General features: G+C 38.4%; 1 protein-coding gene across 1 annotated transcript in view; it reads left to right on the top strand.

Annotated features, from left to right (window-relative positions):
* LOC140200543 (HMG domain-containing protein 3-like) overlaps nucleotides 1-19591 on the top strand; it is a 98599-nt gene that overhangs the window by 10969 nt on the left and 68039 nt on the right. The window contains 4 exon segments of the mRNA XM_072264027.1: nucleotides 2973-3123; nucleotides 5893-6067; nucleotides 8385-9017; nucleotides 14048-14137. Coding sequence (XP_072120128.1) covers nucleotides 2975-3123; nucleotides 5893-6067; nucleotides 8385-9017; nucleotides 14048-14137 — 1047 coding nt within the window. The 5' untranslated portion in view covers nucleotides 2973-2974.

Here is a 19591-nt window from a genome sequence, read left to right as displayed (position 1 = left end):
ATTCCCTGGCCCCCACTGCGTTATTTTCACCATGGATGTCCAGTCCCTATATACTTCCATCCCCCATCAGGAAGGTCTCAAAGCTCTCCGCTTCTTTTTGGATTCCAGACCTAATCAGTTCCCCTCTACCACCACTCTGCTCCGTCTAGCGGAATTAGTCCTTACTCTTAATAATTTCTCCTTTGGCTCCTCCCACTTCCTCCAAACTTAAGGTGTAGCTATGGGCACCCGTATGGGTCCTAGCTATGCCTGCCTTTTTGTTGGCTTTGTGGAACAATCTATGTTCCGTACCTATTCTGGTATTTGTCCCCCCACTTTTCCTTCGCTACATCAACGACTGCATTGGCGCTGCTTCCTGCACGCATGCTGAGCTCGTTGACTTTATTAACTTTGCCTCCAACTTTCACCCTGCCCTTAAGTTTACCTGATCCATTTCCGACACCTCCCTCCCCTTTCTAGATCTTTCTGTCTCGGTCTCTATCTCTGGAGACAGCTTATCCACTGATGTCTACTATAAGCCTACTGACTTTCACAGCTATCTTTACTATTCCTCTTCTCACCGTCTCTTGCAAAAATGCCATCCCCTTCTCGCAATTCCTCCGTCTCCGCTGCATCTGCTGTCAGGATGAGGCTTTTCATTTCATATCCTCCTTTTTTAAAGAATGGGGCTTCCCTTCCTCCACCATCAATTCTGCTCTCAAACGCATCTCCCCCATTTCACGCACATCTGCTCTCACTCCATCCTCCCGCCACCCCACTAGGAATAGGGTTCCCCTGGTCCTCACCTACCACCCCACCAGCCTCCAGGTCCAACATATTATTCTCCGTAACTTCCGCCACCTCCAACGGGATCCCACCACTAAGCACATCTTTCCCTCCCCACCCCCCTGCTTTCAGCAGGGATCGCTCCCTACGTGATTCCCTTGTCCATTCGTCCCCCCCCATCCCTTCCCACTGATCTCCCTCCTGGCACTTAACCTTGTAAGCAGAACAAGTGCTACACATGCCCTTACACTTCCTCCCTTACCACCATTCAGAGCCCCAGACAGTGCTTCCAGGTGAGGCGACACTTCACCTGTGAGTCGGCTGGGGTGATATACTGCATCCGGTGTTCCCGATGTGGCCTTCTATATATTGGCGAGACCCGACGCAGACTGGGAGACTGCTTTGCTGAACACCTATACTCTGTCCGCCAGAGAAAGCAGGATCTCCCGGTGGCCACACATTTTAATTCCACATCCCATTCCCATTCTGACATGTCTATCCACGGCCTCCTCTACTGTAAAGATGAAGCCACACTCAGGTTGGAGGAACAACACCTTATATTCCGTCTGGGTAGCCTCCAACCTGATGGCATGAACATTGACTTCTCTAACTTCCGCTAATGCCCTACCTCCCCCTCGTACCCCATCTGTTATTTATTTTTATACACACATTCTTTCTCTCACTCTCCTTTTTCTCCCTCTGTCCCTCTGACTATACCCCTTGCCCATCCTCTGGGTTCTCCCCCACCCCCCCATCTTTCTCCCTGGGCCTCCTGTCCCATGATCCTCTCATATCCCTTTTGCCAATCATCTGTCCAGCTCTTGGCTCCATCCCTCCCCCTCCTGTCTTCTCCTATCATTTTGGATCTCCCCGTCTCCCTCTCACTTTCAAATCTCTTACTAGCTCTTCCTTCAGTTGGTCCAGACGAAGGGTCTCGGCCTGAAACGTCGACTACCTCTTCCTAGAGATGCTGCCTGGCCTGCTGCGTTCACCAGCAACTTTGATGTGTGTTGCTTGAATTTCCAGCGTCTGCAGAATTCCTGTTGTTATCGGTATGATAGGGTGGTTTACTGAGCAGATGGTCCAAACCATCTGGGAAAATGCCTCATTGCCACATCTGACCAACAGACACCAAGGACTTACTTGGCTGTTGGTGAGAAGGGCCCTTTCAGTGAAAGCCTTCCTGTGCCGTTGACATATTACCCTCAATCAACTCTCTCCTTGGGACGTCTGCAGGGGTCTTGGTCACCCACCTCTTTGCAGACTGTAGATTTATTAAGGGGGTGTGGAGATGGATGCAAGGGTACACGTCATGATTCATCCTGGGCAACTGCATAATAGAAGACCCTGGCCGTTCTCAGGGACACACTAAGGGAGACATCAAGTGCTGCAGGAAAGTTGTCTGTGAAAGATGCCCTTTCGTCTGCCTGTGACTTGTTGATTTTTCAGCATGGTGTCATGCCTGTAAGGGAATGGAGCAGAATGGCACAGACCAGGCTCAGATGTATGTGCTAAGAAATGCACTGAAATGTGTTGCAGCCAATGTTAAGACACTGTGGGGAAGGCCTGTAGGCTGGGTTCCTCCTACTTCTCATGGAGGAGTTGAATTGGATAGGAATGTCCCTTGATCATTGTAAAGGGCACGTCACTCCAGGGTGCCACATAAAGGTATTGTTCTATATTTGTTTCTTCTAAAAAGTACGCTACTGAATGTTTCAACTAAGAATGTACATGTTTTTTTGCACTGCTACCTTTATAGATTTTATCACGAATAAAGTATACTTCTGAAATTTAAAAAAAAAGATTTTTCTCCACTACTTACCAGCCCAGGTGAGAATTTTACTAGCTGAGGCATACCTTGCAATTTTTTGATAAGTTTGCAATGTTTTTTATTTGAAAGTCTTGGTCTGTTAATTTAAAAAATGTGTAAATTGTAATGCATCATTTGTTCCTAGCATGCCACAGACTAGAGATGGGTTGAGGAGCCTAATTCTGTGCTGCAGTGCTCTTGGACTCTGGCTGTATTAAATACAAAATATTTACCTGTTGTACCTTGCAACTATAACATAATGAAAACATAATTGCTTCATGTTTTCCTGATTGTAACTTTTGGTTCCAACTTTGACAAGTGTGTTGTTTACTTGCACATGCTTATATTTCTCTGCTTAGAGCACTGTGTTATTAATCATTCCAATTTTTACCTGAAGGAATGGATGCCCCATATGATGGAGCAGAGATAACATTAGTAACAGAAGAAATTGAAGGCTGCTACAGCTACACAAAAAGCTTCCAGCCCAAAAAGAAAAAGAAATGGAAAGATCAAAGTGATGATGGAAGTAAAAAAGGCAAGAAGCCCAGGTAAAAAGAAAAACATTTTCTCTTTTTTTTTTCAATGTAATTTATTTTTATTGAAGTTCGTCATCAAACAAACATTTCCATAAGATCTATTTCAGATACTGTACATATATATCATATAATCTTATTTGTCACAAACAAAAGAAGTATTCATTACCTGAAGTCTTGCATATTTCAAATGTACTAGTTCTGTTTGTTCATTGATTTAACTCTGTTGATTGGAGGAAACATTGAAGTACTACTCCCTGCATAGAGAATTGTGTGCTGTCAATATTTGTTCAGTGTGTTCCATATGTTTATCTTTTAAATTTTCTCCTTTCAACTTTTGTATAACACCATAAGATGTAGGAACAGTGTTAGGCCATTCAGCCCATCAAGTCTCCCATTTGATCATGGTTGATTTATTTTCCTTTTCAATCCCATTCTTCTGTCATCATTACTAGGTAAGAACCTATTAATCTCCGCTTTAAATATACTCAATGACTTGGCCTTCACAGCTTTCTGTGGCAATAAATTCCAGAGGTTCACCACGCAGTATTGCTGTCAATACTCCAGATATGGTCTATCAAATGCCTTATAAATTTTCAGCATTATATCCTTGCTTTAACATTATAGTCCAATTCACTGGCTCATTGGAGAGATGCGTGGCAGTCGGTCTCTCCAATGAACCAGTGAATCAGGCTTGCAGTATTCCACATTACCAATGCCCAACAGGGTCTTGCAATCACAACAAAAAGATCCCACAATGTCCACTGGATTCTGCACCACCACTGATGCCCTCTTTCCTGGGTGGTTGAAGCAGGCTGCAGCTCGGTGCACAACAAGTCCATCTTTATTGCTATCCATCAACTCACTAGTGGCACAGACCTACAGTATCTGGTGTTCTTAACATCCAGTAGTGTCTTGCAAGCATGAACAATTGCATCTTTGGTTGAACTGCATCTATACATGCTGCCATCTTACCAGCAACTGGTTGTGTATACAGAATGGATGGTTAATAGTCAGCACTGAATTGGTGCCCAAAGAGCTTAATTCCATTATGTTGCTACCTATGACTCTGAAACTTTAAGAGGAATAGAGCAGATGAGTAACATATATCCTGATATGCAAATCTTTGAATACGTAAACCCATGACGTCTCTGGGATTTTAGCAATCTAAGATATAACAGAGAAGGCACCTGTGCTAAATTTATAGAATCATTTAGACCCAAATTTTAGTACATTTTAGGCAGGATAATGATGGTGCAAGAGGGACCAATTGAGAGAAGAGAGATTAATGAAAGGAGACTCTGAAAACCAGCTCTTTTCATTAGAACAAAGAAGATTTAAGGGAAGATCTTAAACACAGAAGATTCTGCAGATGCTGGAAATCTTGAGCAACACGCTGCTGGAGGAACTCAGCAAGTCAGGCAGCATCTATGGAGGGGAATAAATAAATGACATTTTGGGCTGAAACTTGTCCCTTTCTTTCCAGTCCTGAAAGTTCTTGGCCCGAAACATCCACTCCATTGATGCTGCCTGACTTGCTGAGTTCCTTCAGCATTTCGTGTGTGATGCTTAAAGGAAGATCAGGATGCCCTTTAGGATGAAGGGTTTAATTGTTAGGCTGTTAGGTAGATAGTGAGAGAGACCATTTTTACCAGGAAGTAAATAGAAGCTGTAAGGTGAAGGGAAGGGGTTGCAAACATTTATTTAATATAAAGTTCAAATGGTTCAAAAGGTTTGATTTAATATCAAAGAGTGTATACAGTATACAACCTGAAATTCTTACTCTTCACAGAAACAGCCACAAAACAAGAAACCCCCAAAGAATGAATAGTAGTAACATCAAGAACACCAAACCCCCCATGCACAAGCATCAGCAGAAACATTGACTTCCCTCCCCCACTTGCACTAGCAGAAGCACTAACAGCAACCCCCCCTCCAAACCATGGAAGCAAAGCAAAAGCCCACAAAAAGACTTTGACCTAGAGTCTCATCTAAAACTACAGAGTATAAGTTTTGATCTGATGTCAAATAGCCTACCACAAGCATCGGTAGTTATGAAATTCATATACAAAATTTTAAAAAGTAGTGCATGAGTATTTTAAGGAATAAATGAAAAGAAGTGGATTGAGACTTAGTGGATACTTTCTGAGAGTGAGCATATTGGATGGAATAGCAATTCAAACATGAGTAAGATGTATTATACAGCTTGACAAACAGGGAAGGCTTGTAGAAATTTAAAGTACTTTTGATAGTTATGTTTGTGAAACTAATCATTTGGAATGTGTATATAGATAAAAAAAAAGGCTGATTTTTTTTCTCTAAACAAAGGTTTTTGTTGCTACACGACCAAACCATTATCTTCAGTCATAAATCATGTGCCTCATATTTCCTGGCAAGCTTATCCTCTAAGAAGCTGAATCATGGAAAGTAGAAAAGTCTCAAGGGCAAGCCTTAATTTGCTGAACAAGCAAGTTGCAGCTGAGATGTCTACCTACTTTATGGGTATGCGATTCAGCTGAGATTAACAAAAAAGACAGCAGAGTAATATATTTTGTCTCTTGAAAGAAATCCATAAAATACATATTTTTTGTATGACACTCCTTAGATTTATTATTTTTAAATTTTTGTCTCTATTTTCACTTGTGACATAATGATTTGATCTTTCTGAGGCTGAGTTGCAGATTTTCCAAAATTTACATGTTCTTTATAATACCAAGACGCATTTCTGTGAGCATTTATATGCAAGATGGTGTTTTTAAAAAAATATTTCCTTTTGTGTTTTAGGCCAGCTTATTTGCTGTACTATTATGATACTCACTTAAAAGTACAACAAGACTATCCTAATTTGCCACGGTCTGAGATAAATAAGAAAATCAGTGAAAGCTGGAGGCGTCTCAGTGTTGCCGAGAAGAGTATTTATCTTGAAAGAGCAAAGCTGGAAAAAGAAGGAATAGATCCGGTAAAAGAGTTTTTCTTACCTGCGAAAAAAAAAAATACATTTTTTAAGAAATCTTTCAGGCTACTGTGGATTCTATCTAGTTAATTGGTTTATCAGTTAAGTGGGGCAGCTGCTTGTTTGGGACAACTCTTAAAGAAAAAAAACTAATCAATGGAAAAAAGCTGGGATTCCCTTTGTTAATTCTGCTTAATTGCAACAGGATTGAAGATTGTTTCTAACTAGCATCAGTTGTGTGCACATCGTGTGGCTGTTAGACACTACACCATGATTAGTGCATCTGTTGCATGTGTGTTCAAAAAGCAGTTATTTTTGTCACTGATAGTTGGCGAGAAATAAGCAGTAAGACGATTTCAGAGCTGTTTTGCTCCCAACGATTTCAAGCATTCAGGGTTGGGGATGCCAGGAACAATCGGGAGAGAAAATAAAATGATTTCACTACTTCAGGTTAGGAACTATGAAGAATTTGAAGTATAGACAATCATGTTGAATTTTACAATGAAAACAAAGATTTTAGGGAAAGCGTTGTATGAAGGCAGATGTCATTATCTGCACTAGGTGCTTGTGTTGATTTTGTTCATTTATGGTCAATCAAAGGAACACGGCAATATACACTGATGAATTCCTCTGTCGGTAACTATTAGGAATAATTTCACAGTATTAGTAGTGTTCTAATTTGTTCTGTATTTCATTTAAATATGTAATTTGTAACTCAGATAAGCAAGTTTGTCTGTTGTATATTTTAACTACTTCCATGAAACTTTGGCTAATTTGAGCAGCTGCTTAATTGGGCGAAAATGTATAGGTCCCAATGTGCCCCAATTAACCAGAATCCATTGTATTTCATGAAATCTAAAACTAGTCTTTTAAGGAGTTGATCGTTGACTTTTAAAGATGTATCATCTGTAAATGCATTTTTTGAATACATGCACCAGGTGATAGAGGGAAAAGTTTGATCTGTTATGTCCTGGGTCATTGATCAAAGCTTCAATGTTCAAAGGGACTCAAGTGATTCAATGATGATTGTGATAGTGAATCAGATAAGATACCAAAGAGATGAGAATATAAAATAAAGATAATTTCAGTTGATATGTTTCAATATGTAATTTTATTTTGAAGTCAGGAGGGAGAAGTTGTCTCAGTGCAGAAGCTAAAGGATGAAATCTCAGCGAGGAACTTGCATTGAGCTTAGGATTCTGCAAAATATAATTCTTCCTTTTATCTATATTGTAACACTACCTCAAATTTATCTGGTGATGGAAATTTAAATGAAAACTTCTGATTGGCACCGTGTAGCGATATACAAATTGTACTTCAAGCAATGAAGAGTTCTGATGTTGTAGTTTCTATCGTATTGCAACAATGTTTGGCATAAGGCCTTTCCAGTATGAGATAAAGACTTGTGATAACTTCATCCACCTTCATTTCTGTCAGTAAGCAATATATTGAAGCAATTTGGCTCAAGAATTGTAATTTAGAACCCTTGTTTTGGAACATTTTCTATTAATTCACAATGAGCAGAATTGAGAAATTATTTCTCTACTTTGATATTAGCGCACCAAAACAAAGCTCTGGTTTACTTAGTCATTGAGTATTACAGCACAAAACCAGACCCTTCAGTCCATTTACTTCATGCTGGACTATTATTCTGCCTAGTCTCAACAACCCACAACTGGTCCATAGCCCTCCTCCCAATACCACCCCTCCCCCCAATCCATGTACTTATCAAAACTTATCTTAAAAGTTAAAATCAAACAGCATCCACCACTTTCTTTGGCTGCTCGTTCCACCCACGCACCACCCTCTGAGTGATAACAAAAATATACATTTTAAATTAAAGATAATAACTGCTTCATTGAAGTAACATGAATCAAATCAAAGAGAAACAAAATGCTATTTTTTTTCCCCTAAGTCCAGTCTTCTTTGGAGCCAGCTACTATTAATTAGTCTTCAATTACCCTATGATGTTATGTGAACCTCTCAATCTGATGTTTCTCATGTGAACTTTTGCTGCTTTTTTCATGTTTTGCATTGTTAAATGTGTCATTAATATTAGTAAAATATATCATTTCTATCAAAAATAGAAACTGTGTCTCTTTGGTTTTTTTTATTTTATTTAACCAAACTGCTATTAAATCCAAATCTACAGATTGTTGGATGAAAGTTTTTTTTTAACTGGAAATGTTAACTTTTGGTTTTTCTCTCTCTGCAGATGTTGCCCTACCTGATGGGTATTTTCAGCACTTTTCTTGTAGACTTCCATCATCTTGAGTGCTTGTTATTATGAAAATAATTAGTGCGTATTTTGTTTTACCTACAGAATGATAAGCTACTAAGTGCATCAGCTGGTATACCCCCTGCTGATATTCCAGGATTCCGCAAAATACTTCCTCGTTCTAACTATATTATAATTCCTACCTCTAATTTATCTGGTGATGGGAGTGGTCAACAACTACCGCAGTCTCCCACACCAAGGGGAGATGAAGGAAATGCCACATGGCAGACTATTACCCATGACTCTATACAGAGTCTTTTTACAGTCAGTAGCACTCTTACAGACTCTTGCCATGTTGACAGTACTGAGGAGAGCATTGCAATTGATGGAATTACAGATGAAGCCACTGCGTTTGTTCACACAGAAACAATGCAGGAGATTGTTGCATCAGAGATGCTGTCACAGTTTTCTAACTCTGGAGATGATAAAGTGACAGGAGAACTTGCCACCAGTAAGACTTTGGAATTAACTCATCCCTATGATTCCCCTTGTGTTGTCATTGAAGGAACACTGATTAGTACAAGTGACAATGTTTCAGATAATGTAACCGGCTGTAGTGACCAGGAGACAGCGGAGACAAATCCTGTCATAGCAGTATTATCAAATGCAAGCAAGCCAGCTACAAGCCTTACTACTCATAATGCTGTTGAACAAACTATTGGCATTGCTACCAAACAGGTAGGAAACTAAGTGTGTTGTTCATTTTTTTCCTCACACATCATCTGACAATAATTCAGTTTTATAAATATGTCCTTTTAGGTTGAAGGTGAATCATGCGTATGGAAGCCCATCATAATTTATTCCACAATCACCAATGGCTGTAAAATTTTAAATGATTATTGCTAAGGGGTTATGTCTGTATATTTATTTGTGTGTTTAGCTATGTCTCGAAATCAGATAATCCATATTATCTGATTTTATTTGAAAAAAAGAAATTAACCACTTTCTTCTTTAGCCATTTACCTTTCTACCTATCACCTCCCATCTTCTCAATTCATTCCTTTCCTCATCCATCCACCTGGCTTCACCTACCACATTCGAGATTGTACTTCTTCCCTCCCCCCCCCACCTCATTTCACCTTATTCTAGCTTCTTCCTCCTTCCTTTCCAGTCCTGATGAAGGCTCTTTGTTCAAAACATTGGCTGTTCTTTCCTCTTCATGGATGCTACCGGACCTGTTGAGTTTCTCCAGCATTTGTATGTGTTATTCTGGATTTCCAGCATTCGCAGAATCTCTTGTGTTTGTAATTAACCACTTTTTCCTGATGTTGTAAATCTGTTTCTCTTGATTCCATTCCTATATGCTCTTTCTGCATTTACACTCGCAGGTAGTGGTGATGAGTTGGTGGGTCAGATTTTTGAGAGTTCAGGCCTTTGCATAATCTTGTTTACAATTCAGTAAATAAACTGAAACCCCTTGGGTGGAATTCCATGATGCAAAGTTCTGTGTCAAACACGTTGCTGTTTGCAGTGTCATGCACCAACCATTTTCTACTTGGCATTTTCCAACCGTAGAACAACAATGCACTTCAAAGTAAAAACAGAATATGTTCAGCAGATCTGTCCAAACCTGTGGAGAAAGATAGAGTTCATGTTTCAGGTCAATAACTTTTCATCAAAATGCAAGTGAGAATATGGAAGAGCTGCTAGTTTTTAAATTGCAGAGATGGTAAGAGGTGGAGAGAATAGAAGGAACATCTGTGAAATGGTGAAGATAAGGTTGTCAAGATGATGCGGTCCTATCTAAGGGAAGGAACAATGCTAGTTAATCATAGCATTAACTGTCTGACGGATGTTGAATAGAAGAAGACAACTGAAGGCAGCTGCTAGCAAATAGAAAACATGCTGGAACAGTGAGATACAGGACACAGCTGTTACTGGAGGTCTGAAGTATCAGAGAATGCTGGATTTAGTTCTGATGGGAAGGAAAAAGATAAATGTTGCATGTGGCTATCTTGAATCAGAATTGGCCAGCGATGATGCGAACGGGAAAGGCTAATTTGTCTGAAGCTGAGTTCTGAGGGCTGCAAAGTGCTTGCACCAAAATGAGATTCTAATCCTTGAGTTTGTGTTGACCTTCACTGGAACAGCATAGGAGGCCAAAGAATAGGAAATCAGAATGGAGTCAACCCACAATTTTGTCTCTTGCTATGATTTACCATCCCACTCTCTGGAACCCTCTATCTTTGTGCTCCTACACTGTTACAACAAAGCCCAAAGTAAACTTGGGGGACAACACGTGTTCCTCTTCGAGACAAACTGCAACCTTGTGAACATGTCAGCTAATTCTCTGTAATTCTCTGTAACGCCTAGATTGTTTTACTCCCTGCACAGTTATGAACTGATCTGTTGACTTATTTATTTCTTATTTCTTATTACATCAATAGCAACTGATGTTTTTTCCCATCTTCCTTTATTTGTACTCCACCAGAGTATTATGAATTAAAAAAATATTCATTTCCGTCATTAGATGGCACCAAAATGAATCGTGTCATCCAGACAACCTTGGCCCTAACTCTATCACAAACAATTCATTTCTTCAACTGAAAAGACTTGTGTCTCACTCTTCTATCACTGACAATCTAACAGCAAACCCTCAAATGTATTTTAAAGCAGAGGTCCACAGACCCCTTGCTTAATGGTATTGCTCCATGGCATAAAAAAAGGTTGGGAATCTTTTTAATGACTTTCAACTACTTCAGGATCCTCTTAAGATATCGAAAGATGTTGGGTAAATACAAGTTTGTTCACCTATGATAAACATTGTGCCTTGTATTACATTGATTCCGAAAATTGGAAATGACCAATGGAATTTATCTTGTCTCTTTCAAGGTGTCCGGTCCTGATTCTGTTCATTATTGATGAGTCAACAAGTGAATTTTTTTCTTCAGTAACAATCTCAATAAAAGTGTTTAGTAAATATACATGAAACTGAGTTTTGGTGTTATAGCTGGTATATTGGGCTTGGAGAAAGGCTGTCACTGCTTTTTTTTTGCAATATAAATTAAGAGTGCAACGTATTTTGACATTACTAGTTTGTTACCTGTGAATTCTTTGGATCAGAAAGCAACAAGGAATTTGAAGGATTGAGGCAAATTTAGGAAGACTATTTTTATTGATGTGTGACACTAAATTTAAGATAGAAATTAAGTTTTCTAATCTGTAAATAAAGAAATGGGATCTAGGCAAATTATATTTATTAGATAATTGTTCAAAGGACATGAAACAATTATCCAAAAATAGATCACAAAATCGTAATATACCTTTGGTTTTCCAAACCAAATAGGCTTGATCCATAATAGAGGGTTGAAAAAAAAATTAGATATAAATAGGGCTTACTAGAATAAATTGATTCAACCCAAAACATTTTTGAAATTGGAACCATATTCGTAAAGTATATTTAACTATTGGATTATCCATTTGTTTATGTAATTTAGAAAGAACAAAAGGAAGCAAAGTCCCTAAAATAGAACCCAGTGAAAACCCTTGTACAGATTTACATTCAAGATTTACCCAATGTAGACTTGAAATTATGTCCGAGCCCCATGTCCAAAATTTTAAATATCGAATATTGATTACCCAATAGTAAAATCTAAAGTTCGGCAATGCCAGACCACTCTCCTTTTCAGACTTCTGTGAATATCTTTTACCTAACCTAGGATTTTTGTTCTGCCATATATATGAAGAAATTTTAGAATCAACATTATCAAAAAAGGATTTCAGAATAAAAATTGGCACCGCTTGAAATAAATATAAGAATTTAGGTAAAATAATCATCTTGATACCATTGATCCGACCTATCAATGACAAAGACATTGGCGACCATTTAGTAAACAGATGTTTAATTTGATCAATTAAAGGTAAAAAAAATTAGCCTTAAATAAATCCTTGTGATTTTTAGTAATTTTAACCCCTAAATAAGTAAAATAGTTGGTAACCAATCTAAATGGTAAACATCCATAAATTGGAACCTGCATATTTAACAGAAAAAGTTCACTCTTATTGAGGTTCAATTTATAACCAGAGAAATTACTAAACTGAGGCAACAAGGATAAAACTGCAGGAATGGATTTCTCGGGATTGGAAATATATAATAACAAATCATCTGCATATAGTGATAACTTATGTATCTCATTCCCACGGATAATACCAAGAATTTTAGGTGAATCTCGAATAGCAATTGCTAAAGGTTCTAGTGCAATATCAAATAATAATGGACTAAGAGGACATCCCTGCCTAGTACCCCGAAATAACTGAAAAAAGGGAGATCTTTGATTATTAGTAAAAACCAAAGCTACAGGGATATAATATATCAATTTAATCCAAGATGTAAATATTGGACTAAAATTAAATTTCTCAAGCACACTAAATAAATATGGCCATTCAACTCTGTCAAAGGCTTTCTCAGCATCCAATGAAATGACACATTCTGGAGTTCTAAGTGAAGGAGTATAAACAATATTCATTAATCTCCTTATTTTAAAAAATGAATAATGATTTTTAATAAGCTTAATCTAATGAATAAGATTAGAAACTTTTTAAATACTGTTCTTCCTACCTTTCGGAATCTATATCCAATGGATATTTTGGAAAAAATTTTAGATTTAAATCCATGCCAGAAAGGTGTAATAGCAGCTATTTATAATATAATTATGAAAATACATCCAGACTTATCTAATAAAGTTAAGAATGATTGGGAAAGGGAACTTAGGATTACTTTACCTATTGAAAAATGGGAAAAAAATTCTTCAATTAGTTAATTCTTCCTCTATATATGCTAAACATGTGCGAGTACAGTTTAAAGTAGTACATATGGCCCATATGTCTAAAGATAAACTAGCTGTTATTACTCTCATAGAAATCTGATATGTGATAGCTGTCACTCTGAAATTGCTTCTTTAACTCATGTTTTGGTCATGTCCTTTTTGGAAAAAATACTGTAAAGATATCTTTGATATTATTTCAACTGTTCTGAATATTAATTTACAATCTCACCCTATTATTGCAATTTTTGGTTTACCAATAATAGAACCAAATCATTTAACCTCTTCAGCTTGTCGGATAATTGCATTTGTTAGATTAATGCCTAGAAGATCCATTTTGCTGAATTGGAAAGAGATTAATCCTCCCTCTACATTTCATTGGTTCTCTCAAACTATGTTGTATTTAAATTTAGAAAAAAATTAGGTGTCATTTATGATCCTTCTATTAAATTCGAAAAGACTTGGAGGCCATTTACTCAACACTTCCATATGATGTAATTTGACCTTTTCCAAACCTATTCTATTACTTTTAAATATTTGGAGAGAGGAGCAGAGTTAATGACACTCATGGTCCTATTTGATGTAACACAACAGCCCATGTCTTTTTCTTTTCTTTAGTTTAGTTAACTAGTATTGTTTAGATTAGTTTTCTTTTTGGGGTATTTTGTTTTTCTTTTCTTTTTTCATGATACTTCTGCTTTTTTTTCTTATATTTGTATCTTGTAAGATTTTGGGAGGTTTAATATCCATGTGTTAACTGAGTTTATATTTATATATGCTAATCATTAACAATGTAATCCAATTGGTTTGTATTAATTCTATGTTATGTTTAATATTTTGATATTAATAAAAAGATTGGAAAAGAAAGAAAGAAATAATGTTTTCTAACCTCAATGATCCCTATTTGTACACTATGAAATAATGGCATGAATGCATCTTCTTTAGGATTCAACAGAAAGTGTGGCACCATCAGCTACCCAGTTCTTAATGTTGCCATTGACAAGTAAGCAGTCAGCAGCTGTTCCAGCTAAAAAGGTAGAATGGAACTTACAATACCATAGCTTGATCAGTCTATATTGTTTTTTAATCAGTAATGTGATGAAGTTACTCCTGGCAAAATTGCAATTTAATCCTTATTCCTCATGGTCTTGAAGATGGTGTGGAGCTATTGAACAGCAAACTGAACAGGGGTTTTAACAAGGGGCTTGAATAAACTCCAGTAGCTTTGTTTTATTGTTATACCCACTGTGTTGTTAGGTCAGAAATTCCATATTTTAGCACCACGTTGAAGGAATGCCTATATGTTTTACAGCTCGGGGCTGAATGTAACATGGGTCTGTTACTCTTTTGCTTGAAGGTCCTGGAGGGTAACACCTTCAACCTGTGCTCCTAGATTTCTGTCCTACAATACTCTTCAGGGACCTGTTACTCACTATGTAAATCCTGCCCTAAATGTATCACTTTGCAACTTGTCATAAAATCACACAGCACAGAAACGGGCTGTTTAGTCCAACCCACCCATGCTGACTTAAGCTCTACCTGGCATTCCTTTGCCTAATTTTCCTAGTTAATCTAGATTCTGTTGAAATCTTAGACAATCTTCACCCAACACAAAATCAGTTTTGGTATTATCTGCAAACTTGTTGACAAACAACTTGGGACTCAGCACTGTAGCATACCTTTGGCCATAGGCCTCTAGTCTTAAAAAAACTGGTCTCCACGACCCTCCTTCTGGCTTCTTCCATGATATCAACTTTGAATCCAATTGGTGAGTTTACCCTGGATCACATGATCTCCTTTCGACCAGACAGACCTACCCTATGAGAATATGCCAGTCTATGAGATAATATTGTTGTAGAATACAATTCACCTGCTGATGGTGGGTCAGTACACATCATGAATGCCCAATCTTCAACACTGATCTAATCTGAATGTATTTCCCTTGATGCTAATGCAACAGAACATGTTGGGTCTGTTGTCAGTGTGAAGGTGGGATTTTGTAAGAACTGCTGTGGTCACTTTTACCAATACCATTGAGAGCAGATTGTTTGCTGCGGATGAAAGTATAACAATTTAAGATCATAAAATAGTTTTGCTCTTCCATTAGTTCCTGCAGATGAACAATGTTCTCACTTTTTTTTTACTGTGAATCTATAATATTCACTCTGTGGCCATTTTATTATATACACTTGCTCATTAATGCAAATATTTAATCAGCCAATTGTATAGCAGCAATTCAACGCCTAATAGCATGCCGATATGGTGAGAAGTTCAGTTATTGTTCAGACCAAACATCAGAATAGGGACAGAATATGATCGAAGTGACTTTGAGCATGGAATGATTATTGGTGCACACGGGGTGATTTGAGTATCTCAGAAACTGCTGGTCCCTTGAGCTTAACACGACAGTCTCGAAAGTACAGAGAATGGTGCAATGAACAAAAAAACCATCCAGTGAGTGGCAGGTCTGTGGGTAAAGATGCCTTGTTGATGAGAGATGTCAGAAGAGAATGGCTAGACTGGTTCAAGCTGACAGGAAGGTGACTGTAACTCATATGACCACGTGTTACAACAGCGGTGTGCAGAAGAGCATCTCTGAATGCGCAACACATCAAACGAAGTAGACGGGCTACAGCTGCAGAAGACCATGAACATCCGCTCAGTGGCCACTTTATTAGGTACAGGAGGTACCAAATAAAGTGGCCACTGAGTGTATTAATAATTGGTGATTTATATTACCTGGAAGTTTATAAATAGCTTTATTTGTGGTAATTTATCTATTGGATCAAACATCACCTTGTAATATGTTAAAAAGTGATAATGATTTCCCTTTTAGTCAAGCTGTTCATACTAGAAGGAATCAAATACAAATGGAAACCTCAATAACGAGCTATTTCCTGTAGTAAATTACATTTAACCATGTAGATTATGCAGGGCAAGGGGCGGGTTAATTTTTCTATGCTCTGATTGGTTAACCACATTCCAGCGAGGTCATGCCAGTCTTTCAGCAGGACCAAATATTGCAGCCCTTGCGTGCACTGCTTTTAGAAAGAATTGAAGTTATTTTCCCCAGCTTCCTCTGTACTCATGATTTCTACGCTCTAACCTGTGCCGAATTTCACTTTTCTTCTTTGATTTAATGTGTCAAGTTAAATTCTACTATGAATTGCATAATAGAAACATATTTAAAATTCTTTGTCTGATCCTACAGTGGAATGCAAAAGTTTGGGCACCCCGGTCAAAATTTCTGTTACTGTGAATAGCTAGCGAGTAAAAGATGAACTGATTTCCAAAAGGCATAAAGTTAAAGATGACACTTTTTAAAAATATTTTAAGCAAGAAAACTTTTTTATTTCCATCTTTTACAGTTTCAAAATAACAAAAAAGGAAAAGGGCCTGAAGCAAAAGCTTGGGCACCCTGCATAACAGTACTTAGTAACACCCCCTTTGGCAAGTACAGTATCACAGCTTGTAAACGCTTTTTGTAGCGAGCTAAGAGTCTCTCAATTCTTGTTTGGGGTATTTTCGCCCATTCTTCCTTGCAAAAGACTTCTAGTTCTATGAGATTCTTGGGCCGCCTTGCATGCACTGCTCTTTTGAGGTCTATCCACAGATTCTCGATGATGTTTAGGTCAGGGGATTGTGAGGGCCATGGCAAAACCTTCATCTTGCGCCTCTTGAGGTAGTCCATTGTGGATTTTGAGGTTTGATGGTGTGATGTTTGCTTCCAGAATTTGTTGGTATTTAATTGAATTCATTCTTTCCTCTGCCAGTAAATGTTCCCCGTGCCACTGGCTGCAACACAAGCCCAAAGCATGATCGATCCACCCCCGTGCTTAACAGTTGGAGAAGGGTTCTTTTCATGAAAATTCTGCACCCTTTTTTCTCCAAACATACCTTTGCTCAGTGCGGCCAAAAAGTTCTATTTTACCTTCATCAGTCCGCAGGACTTGTTTCCAAAATGCATCAGGCTTGTTTAGATGTTCCTTTGAACCTTTTGAATAGAACTTTTTGGCTGTAATGAGCAAAGGTATGTTTGGAGAAAAAAGGGTGCAGAATTTCATGAAAAGAACCCCTCTCCAACTGTTAAGCACGGGGGTGGATCAATCATGCTTTGGGTTTGTGTTGCAGCCAGTGGCACGGGGAACATTTCGCTGGTAGAGGGAAGAATGTATTCAATTAAATACCAGCAAATTCTAGAAGCAAACATCACACTGTCCGTAAAAAAGCCGAAGATGAAAAGAGGATGGCTTCTACAACAGGATAATGAACCTAAACACACCTCAAAGTCCACAATGGACTACCTCAAGAGGTGCAAGCTGAAGGTCTTGCCATGGCCCTCACAATCTCCTGACCTAAACATCATCGAGAATCTGTGGATAGACCTCAAAAGAGCAGTGCATGCAAGACGGCCCAAGAATCTCACAGAACTAGAAGCCTTTTGCAAGGAAGAATGGGTGAAAATACCCTAAACAAGAATTGAAAGACTCTTAACTGGCTACAAAAAACGTTTACAAGCTGTGATACTTGCCAAAGGGGGTGTTACTAAGTACTGCCATGCAGGGTGCCCAAACTTTTGCTTTGGGCAGTTTTCCTTTTTTGTTATTTTGAAACTATAAAAGATGGAAATAAAAATGTTTTCTTAAAATATTAAAGAAATGTGTCATCTTTAACTTTATGCCTTTAGGAAATCAGTTAATCTTTTACTCGCTTAGCTATTCAAAGAAACAGAAATTTTGACCGGGGTGCCCAAACTTTTGCATGCCACTGTATATCAAACCTGAGGAAAATTAACTGGAACAACTAAAACTTTTGGCTTCTGGAGCAGAAATGCTTTGAGAAATTTCAGAAGTATTTGAGGAAAAGCATATGGGTTCCCTTTACTTGTCTGTAACTATTAACAAAATCATTTGGATTGGAGAGATAATCTAAATATTGGTTCTGAGCCTTTTGGGATATAAGTTGAAACATTTCTTCTCACAAGGAATGGTTGAAGTTTGGAGCTCGTCTGAAATGCCAATTGAGACTTGTCATTTGTTTGTTTTAATGCTGCAAACTTTCTTGATTTATCAAAAGTGCTAGGAATGTAGCACAGAGCCAGGCATATGGAACTCAGACACAGAGTCTTGATCTCATTGAATGCTGAAGTGTTCTTGTAGCATAATCACCTAATTCTGTTTTAGATACTTATTACTTCACTACTGTTATGTTCATGGGTTCAATGTTCAATTCAGAAATTGGATGGCAGAGGGGAAGAAACTGTTCCTAAATTGTTAAGTGTGCGTGCCTTCAGGCTTCTGTACCTCCTTCCTGATGGTAACAATGAGAAGAGGACATGTCCTGGATGGTGGGGGTCGATAATGATAGACACCGCAGTTAGCATTGCTGCTTCACTGTTCGAAAAAACCCAGTTTAGATACTGATCTCAGATGCAGTCTGTGTAGAGTTTGCACATTTTCTCTGTGGCTGCTAAGATTTTCCTCATGGGTAGTTTTCTTCCTGCATTCCAAAGACGTGAGTTGGTCGGCTAATTAGTTATTGTGATGCAGAGATACATCCTAGGATGTGCTGGGACACCTCATCAGTGATGTAACCTGGGTTCATCGGGTGATTTGGGAATTTCAATATCAGACACCCTCACCCTGGCGACTCAGCCAGGATTGATCAGACCCCAGTTTACATCCGAGCAACAGTGGTCCACAGGTCACACCTCTTGATCCACAGCCATCTGGAGGCTCACTCAGCAGCCTATGTGACAGTCCTGATGGTTCTTTACTTTGCAGCCCCTGTGATGCCAAGAAGAGAATAGGTTTTGCAGAGTGAGCAGCTGGCAAAACCGCTATACCCCACCTCTATAAGCTCGCATCATGCCCTCTATCCCCATCTCTGCCACTGCACTACCAGCTCCTGGTATTTAGCTTTCTTGCACTTGAACACCTTCTCAATCTGGAATACTTTTCCTCAAATACTTCTGCAATTTCTCAAGCATTTCAGCTTCTGGGCCAAAAGTAGTAGTTATTCCAGTTGTTAACTCTCCTTGATTTTAATATTGGGTCAAAGAATTTTAAATATGTTTATATTATGCAGTGCCTCCAAGGCACTGTCAATTCTACCATGACCACCTACCTGCTTCAAGGTTTCTAACAGAATGACTATGTCAGTCCTCAATGATGATGATGCGATGAAGTCAGGGAATTTTAATTGCTGTCAAGATGGACTCTAAATTGCTAGTTAGATGCCTGTAAGTGACTATCATGGTGGAATTAACAGACATGTGAGAGAGAAGTCTGCAGAGAGATGAGTGAAGGAACATAATGGATGGATGTGCTTTGAGAGCCAGCATAGATTTGATAAATCACAAGGTCTCTTTCCATGTCATGAGGAAAATTGAGAAAATGAGAAGCTTTTACACAGAGACTGTTTTCTTTAAAATCTTCAGAGAAACAGGACTATAAAGTATGCAGACTATTAACTTTTTCAAATTTCTGT

Source organism: Mobula birostris, chromosome 7 (genome assembly GCF_030028105.1).
Source record: "Mobula birostris isolate sMobBir1 chromosome 7, sMobBir1.hap1, whole genome shotgun sequence".
NCBI classification, from domain to species: Eukaryota; Metazoa; Chordata; class Chondrichthyes; order Myliobatiformes; family Myliobatidae; genus Mobula; species Mobula birostris.
The sequence above is the reverse complement of the archived record's forward strand: the minus strand, read 5'-3'. Positions and strand labels throughout refer to the sequence as shown.